This window comes from Telmatherina bonti (assembly GCF_933228915.1).
Source record: "Telmatherina bonti genome assembly, chromosome: 15".
Lineage (NCBI taxonomy): Eukaryota > Metazoa > Chordata > Actinopteri > Atheriniformes > Telmatherinidae > Telmatherina > Telmatherina bonti.
Genome location: NC_136613.1, coordinates 33,475,273 through 33,483,412, shown reverse-complemented (window position 1 = coordinate 33,483,412; position 8,140 = coordinate 33,475,273). Strand labels below are relative to the sequence as shown.

The 8,140-nt window shown below is 39.8% G+C and overlaps 1 protein-coding gene across 1 annotated transcript in view; it reads right to left on the bottom strand.

Annotated features, from left to right (window-relative positions):
* Positions 1–963: 963 nt before the first annotated feature.
* The window catches only part of gpr39 (G protein-coupled receptor 39), a gene marked incomplete at both ends in the record, with an annotated part of 28,340 nt that continues 21,163 nt past the window's right edge, over positions 964–8,140 (bottom strand). The window contains one exon of the mRNA XM_079254777.1: positions 964–1,463. Within this exon, the coding sequence (XP_079110903.1) occupies positions 964–1,463 (500 nt within the window). The remainder of the gene's footprint in view (positions 1,464–8,140) is intronic.

Sequence of the window (8,140 nt, the reverse complement as noted above, 5' to 3'; positions counted from 1 at the left end):
AGTTTATTTTCACATTGTTGGTGTAGAACTCCTCATACTTTTGTGTTTTAATGTTGCTTTGTTTTAGTTTGGATTTTCTTTTAAGATTTATAATTCACTGTCACCAATGATCCTCCTCAAAGATGATGGTTCACACTTTCCTTGTAGGTTCAAATGAAATTTACTGCACTGCTTCCAGTTTTACGCATGTCAGCAGCTAGCTAAGCTAGCTGTCTGCAGCTGAAAGCTAGCTATAACTAGTTCCTCAGTTATGTTTGTTTAATACAGACCAGTTCTTTTTCACTTCTTAAATATTGTAACTAACAACTATTCCTCAACCAAATGATGTGTTTGCAGACAAATTTGTCTAAATATGGAGGAACCAGTCATTGCATAACTTAGTTGTCCAGCTGGGAGCTAGCTAGCAATAGCTAGCTCCATTTCTCAATGGTAGCCTTTTCCCTGTTTAATTAGTTAAAGTTTGTGCTTCTTCAGTATGTTTCTTTGATATAGTTTTACTGCAGCTTGTTTACTATATTTAGAGATAAAGTTATTTATTTGGGGCCAGTGATTATCATATGACCTTAGGTTTCAGCTGTGGCCACTCTACCAGAAACTAAGCGACGTTTCTTGGAGCTTCATGATAAAACACAAGATAGAAACACTGCACAGCCACTGAAACAGCCAATAGTCAAACACTCCACTGTGCATCCTTAACTTTAGGGGGTTCATATTGTAACATAACATTTAACCTTTGAGATAACTGTTTTATGACTTGAAGACAGTTAAAACTCTTCCACCAAGCTTTGTATTGCAGGAACCTCTCAAATAATTATCTGTCTGAAATGAGAGCAACTTGTAATGTGTTCACTGTGAATAACTATGATGTATATTTTGTGATGGCACAACACAAAATAGTATTTACAAAGCAGTTTCAGCGACTTTGTTGTAACTAATAACTGTTGCTTTAAAATAAACAGCACACTATATTTCAGTCTCCGATGGCACATTTCTCTGTATTTTGATGACTATATCCTGCTCTTCTGTGTGACTGACGGACGGAGTATTCAGAGCTATTCCTGAATCACTTTGCGGCTGAAACGTTGTCAAGGAGGGGGGTGCTTTCTCTTGTGTGAAAGTGGAACGGTTTGTCCTGTGGCGATGCAGTGACTTCAGCAGTAAAGGCCGAAGCGAGCGTTCAGAGGCAGGGTGGGAGTTCTGCAGAGTTCGCTTGTTGGCGTGTTCGATGGTGAGATGGCACCGCAACACTTGGACAAACACCTCCCTGAACTGTCTGGATGAGAGGTTGTAGAGGAAAGGGTTGAGGACAGAGCTGACGTAGAAGAAGGTGTCAGCCACAGGATGGAGAATGACGTAGCTCCAGAAGTAGGAAGAGCTCCACTCGGACTTGGGAACAGCAGCCATCATAAGACGACGAATCTGGTTGGGAAACCAGCACACTGTCAACGATCCCACAATGAGACCTGTGAAATGCCAGAAACACACCAAATTATTTAAAAAGGCTAAGAAACCGTTTAATTAGATGACAGATACAGACTTAGATCAGAATGCACCAGTGTACACTGAACATAATTACCATGCATGCATCTCCGGACAGAATAAACATTAAACCTATAAAAATATGCCCATTTTCTCAAGTTAACATGATTTTCAGACATCCTAATGAGACAAACACTTCGATTAAACTTGGGATCTGGAGTATAATACAGTAGATAGATAGCTAGATGCACATAGACTATAACATGGACTATAACACACATTTAACCAAGTTCTTTTGTATTTATTGTTGTTATTATGATTAAAAAAAAAAAAATCCATTTAAAACACTCCACTCTGAATATTGCTCAGGTTTAGTAGCTGCTCATATGTTAAAGCATCACTTACTTTATAATAACAGATAAATGTATTAGTTCATACTGAAAAGACTTCTGCTGCAGAAAAATTGAAGATAACTTCTTCATGGCATGACATGACACTAACATGTTAAGCTGTGTGTTTTGTATTGTTCTTCTGTACATTCATGAAGCTAAAGCTGCCAGCACATCCATGTCATTTATTTAATGTTTGTAGAGACTTGCACATCCTCATTCTTTAATCTGGTGTTCATCAGTTTCCCTGCAGTGTAGCTAATCGGAATTACACTGAGACCACACAGCTCCACCTCGCACACACACTAACTGCCTTCTGACAACTCTTCCTGCTGAGAAACACAGCTGCAAACACGTTTATTTACAACTCTGTGTCCAGGAGAGGCTGAAACAGTTATCCATCCAAAGGTTAAACAGAGGCTCTTTATGTTTGTTTACATTTAGAGATAAATGTACTTACTGGTATTTGTTTTTAGTGACGAGCACATACAAAACATAAAGGTAAGATTTAGTTGCTACTATCAGTCTGAAAGCCAAGTGTTCATGTCTGCCGCCATGCCAGCCTCCTTACAGGGGGAAAGAGTACGCAGAAAAACAAATGACAACACAAACGTCATGATTTTTAGTAAGTCTGTAGATTTCTATGCACTTAGTCCCATTTTCTGGGGTTTTATTTGGTTTATTGACTTTATTTTATGGCCTGAAAGACCAACGAATGCTGGTAAAAAGTGAACATTGATCATACTGTTCAGAAGAAGCATTCAACCAGGCTGAAACATCAGTTATTTTAAGAGATATGCTTTTAAGAGATCTGCTGGCTGAAAAAGACAAACTGAAAAGCACATTTTTTTAATCACAGCTTGATAAATGTGTTGTACACTTTCAGAATAAAATGCTGTAAATGCTGAAACTCCAATCATTGTGGACTCTCATCAACAATTCTGCAGGTTCTTTAAAAGTGCAGATGTTGTTTTGTTCTTTTCCTCTCACCCCTCACTCTTCACAATGCAGTGGACAACATATCCCAGCATGTGTAAACACAGTGTTACTGTTGCCCGGGTTATCAGCCGGCTGATGTGATTGGAACCTAATTGCTGTCAGGAAAGATCAGCCCCAGAGCACGCCGTTACCTAGCACAGTCACAAAGCACATCATCGCAGGTTTGTTTTTCCTCAAATGGCTTTTACACAACAAGAAGTGAAGAACAGATCTGGTGGAAAAACAGCACTTCAAACATGTTGGACTTCAGTAAAGCACTGTGTGGCTGCACTCTGGAAAAACCCAAATTTGATCCTCATATGCTTTGATGCTGAAGCAACACGAGGGAACTTTTGCAGACTTTTCCACTTTGATTCCACTTATTCAGCATCCATCTTGCATCCTGTCTTTTCTCTGAGCTCTCTCCAGCTGATAAAGGTTAGTTTTGAGTTCACCCTTCAAAAATCAGCCATGGTGCACCATTCAAAACGACCAGTGTTACCAGTAGATAGTGTGTGACATAGTAGCGAAACACATCTATTACAGGATGATCCCTGGTAGGGAAGTCTAGTTTCTTGGCCTCCGTATGCTGCAGGATAACAATGTACATTATGAAATCAGTGTGCCATGAAAACAAGTCAGAAAATAGAGTTTAAAAGCTGCAACTGCTCAAAAGTTTTACATTTACCACAGAAACCATTGTGTCACTGATGGTCACATGTGTTCTAAAGGTTTTTATGCTATTTAATGAAATTTTATTCATAACACACTTTAAAAACAAGAGCATTAAACAAAGTGCCACATTGTGGGGGTTAAAACTAAAAACAGAATAAAAAACATACAAGAGGACAATTAAAATGTAAAATACTACAACTAAAAAAACAATGAAAATAAAATCTGATAAAAATGTCAACTTATCATTGAGTATAAAAAGCCAGTGTAAACAAATTATACATCAAAATTACTTCCTGCAACTTGGAGAGCTGGTGAGGATGAACGTCAGATGTTTTTCCCACCACTCAAAAAAGTTGAATCAGTGTTGAATCATTGAGCGAGGTCATTCTGAACAGCCGTTCAGTGGCGACAGTGGGAAACTCAGCCCTGCAAGTGTCAGGCGTTCGCCTGCTGCAACACACCTGATGCAAATCAGAGGTTAATTAGCAAACTTCAAGCTCTGTACAAGTCTGCTAATTAAGTCTGATGTGAGTCAGGTGTGTTGCAGCAGCGAAGCTCCTAACAGCTGCAGGACAGGGGCCCTCGATGACCAGAGTTGCCCACTCCTGCTCTTGAGAATCCAGGAGACTTCATCCCTCCCTTCCTACGCAAACCACCTGGACAAACATTGCAAGGTCACTTCTATGTATCATATATCCCCAAACTACACAAAAACGTATATGATGCGTGAAGCATAATGACGCTGTAACAAGCAAATATTCTTTTTTTTTTTTTTTTTTTTTACATATTTCACCAGGAGACAATTATATATAAACTGATGTTCCCTTTAGGACCATTCTTTTGGAGTCAGACACTGGCATTGGATGAGATGGCCTGCTTCACTGTTTCTGCTCTGATTCGTTCCAAACGCATCAGGTTGAGCTCAAGACTCTGGCGGGTCAGTCAAGTTCCTCAACACTAAACTAATGGATGTGACTGGAGTGCCTGGATGAAATCATCTGGAGAGGAGTGTCCCTATATCTTTGGCAATATGGTGTAAATCCAAGCTCATACATCGGTCGGACTGAAAGGATATAAATAGTACTTACATTTCAGTAAAATACCAAATAGTTGAGAAAGCAGGTGTAGTACACAGTAAAAAGTAAATGCAAACATGATTTCTGCTGCTGTTGTTTTAGGACACGTTCACATCAGCCTTTTTGATCCGAATCCGAGTCCGTTATTCGGAGAGTCCGCTTTGTTTGGGGAAATGTGAACACGCCAAATGAATTCTGATTCAGAACAAAGAAAGACTATAAAAAGAAGTCACTTCCTGCATGTGGCGTAGCATTGCATTGTGGGTAAATATGTAGCAACGGTGTTAAGGGTCCTCTGCCTCGTCTGGTGTTCATACTGCGTCCATTGTTGCAGTGGATTTCTGCTGGATACTTGCATAAGACACAATAAAAACCCAAAACAGCCATAGTTTCGTCTCCATATTTAACTAACAGGTGGAGGAAACAGAGTTTTCTTCTTCATGTGGGTCTTGTCCTCTCTTCTGCTAAATACTAGTGCAGCGCTACCTCTGGTGGGAATGGGGATATATTATTCTAATGGTTTGACTGGTTTAACCAAAGTGCAGCATGAACACGATCTCAGTCCTCATGGATACACCCCCCTACAGCTGAGCCGAGTCCCCAACCGGACAGAGTCTGGCGGACTATCCTGATGTGAATGCACCCTTAAGTTTAGAGTGGAAAGGCAAACTAAAACCTGAACTGGTACTTCAACCTGAACCAGGGTCTCCGCTCTAGCCTTCAATACCTGCAACACTAACCAGGACACCAGATCAGACGTGATGCTTTGAGTTGAAATGAGTTGCCTTTGGGTCTCATTACAGCTACTTATCATGCCAAGGTTGCCTGTGTGAAGATGAAGGTCTGAGCATTTAACAAAACTCAGTAGACACACACACACACAGCCACAAGGTGAAAACAATGTGAGTTATGCTCCCTGGTAGGAGAAAGGGGCAAGATTTGAAGTGGAAAGCCAGATAAAGTGTGTGAAAATTGAGAGAAAATTGAGATGAAAATGAGTCATGAAGAGAAGAAGATAAAATAAAGAGAAGAACGACGGTGGAATATAAATGCACCACGAAAGAAAACAAAACAGAAACAAGAAAGCAGAAACAGAATGAGACCGGTGCAGACTGAGCTCAGGATGGGAGCAGATTGGATGGACCAATGTCTTTTCCACACCACATTATTTTACATCATATGAACACCTACTGGTCAGCAAGATGCTGTGTAAAACTCCACAGGCAATTAAATTGATGAAAGAATGTATTATTAGAATAGAAAATCCTGATTTTAAATGTGCTTTAGTTCATTCTCTCTGTTTGATAACCGTTCAATGCAATCACAGGAATAATGAGCTGTAGAGCAGAAATGCAGATTCTCTTCATGGAAAATGGTCTTCAGGAATGTTTAGAGCTCAAGCAAAAATATTGGGACAATCAGAAACTGCTTTTCCATAAATTATTACCAAAATTATAATGATAAAATCAGGGCTCAACAATTAAAATCAGACAGATTTCAAAATTTTTATCGTTGAATTCCTAAAAATCAATGTAGGTATAAAGCTGCCATCTCCAGACAGCACTGAAAAATCTGGGAAAATAATACATCTTCATCCCATTTTCCTCCTAAGCCTTCATTTCTTGTTATGTAACATAAAATTGTTGCAGTTATTAACAAATGATGATGGAGCTGCTGCAGTCGGATGAAAAACTTCATGGGCTCATCATGGTCAAACTCTCTAAAATCAGTGGTTATTTCTAATAAAACACAACCTAAATGCAGAAAAGTTTGTTGTGTCAGTAACTAATCTGACTAAATACAGAAAAAACTGGTTCCAATCCTGACCATGGCACGGTGGAAAGACAGTGGAATTGCTTCATATGTATATGTTGCTAGCATGTTGAGCATCCTATGTCCGTTCAGGTGTAGACAGTGGGCGTAGCTTCGACCTAAACCTCAGTTTTGTACTTCAACATGTATATAAACCAAATAAATCGACAGCAAATTTGATTGTATAATGATGAGGCTGAAAAGTATGAATATCCTCAGCAGTAAAGCAACATGTCTTCTCATGTTTAGGTTTCATTTTAAACACTTATTATATCGTGCACTGAGTGCTAGTGTAGCAGTCAGATGAAGAAAGCAACACAGTGCATCATCCTGTTGGAAGTTTCCATCAGAAGATGCTACACTGTGCCCCCCCCCGACCATTCCACCAGCAGCCGCCTGAAGCGTTGATCCTGGATCCATGTTGGATCCTGGATCCTTGTTGGATCCTGGATCCATGTTGGATCCTGGATCCATGTTGTCATGATGTTTCCAGCAGATTCTGATCCTACCATGTGAATGTGGAGCTGAACTGGAGACTCATCAGACCAGCAACGTTTCTCCATCTTCTATTGTCCAGTTCTGGTGAGTCCAACTTGAAGCCTCAGTTTCCTGTTCTTAGGTGGACCTCTATATTAACAGAAATCCAGACACATTGGTAGTATGTGGAACCACTTTATTCTATTATTTATTATTTATTTATATTTATTTTGGGGGGTTCTTTGTTGGGGTTAGGGGTGTGTGGGTTTCTCCTCTAATGGAGGAAACATTGCAGCGTCTAAAGCCTCTACTGTCCTCCTTTAACCCCATGTGGCAGAGATTTGCTATTCTTTATTCTGCCATTTTTACAAATGATAACAACTTCCCAAATGAAGCTAATATCAGTATCATACACTCTAGTGGAGCAGTTCTTTTAAACACTGATGCATTTTGGCCGTTTGCTCTGGAGCTGTTCAGAGAAGTGATACGGGTTGTAAATGATACTGCATCCTACAAGGCTGGTCAAACTGCTTGTGCTCATTCTCTGATCAAGCAGCAGATGCAGATGCTTCGTCTCCCTATAAAAGATGATTTTTTTTCTTTCTGTTCTACCCGACACTTTGGCCCGTTGATCACTGTCTAAGTGTTTGTGTGGAAAATTGCCCTGACTCAGCTCAGATCAGCAAAGTCCCTGCAGGATAGTTTGCATGCAGCTGAAGATATGAAAGTATGTCACTTCCATTCATATGTATCTGAGCCCTCATATTTTGGTGATAAATCTTTAATACTGTTATTACTTTGCCATGCTCGACTTCCTGAAACTGCAGTCTAAGCCAACAGTCTCATCAGGGATTTCTTTGACACACACACTCTCTGCCAGAGCACATGGTTTCTTGCCTGGAGCAAAACAAAAGTATTTACTAATTAGAGCGCAATTAAAGCAGGATATTGGAACAATTAATTGTCTGTCATTGTTCTAATTGGAGAGAGTTTGATTTAAACTCTTAGTTTCTTGTTGCTCAGCAGCAGAGAGCAGATTAAACTGAATCACTGCTTCAACTGAATCAACTTCTGAATAGAAAAAACCCTACTAAAATCTTTATTATACACTTACCAGCCACTTCATCGGGTCCACATAGCTAGTACCAGATCAGACCTCCTTTTCCCTTCAGAACTGCATTCATTCTGTATGAAATAGATCCAACAAGATGTTGGAAACGTTCCTCAGAGGCTCGATGTTGACATGAAGCATCA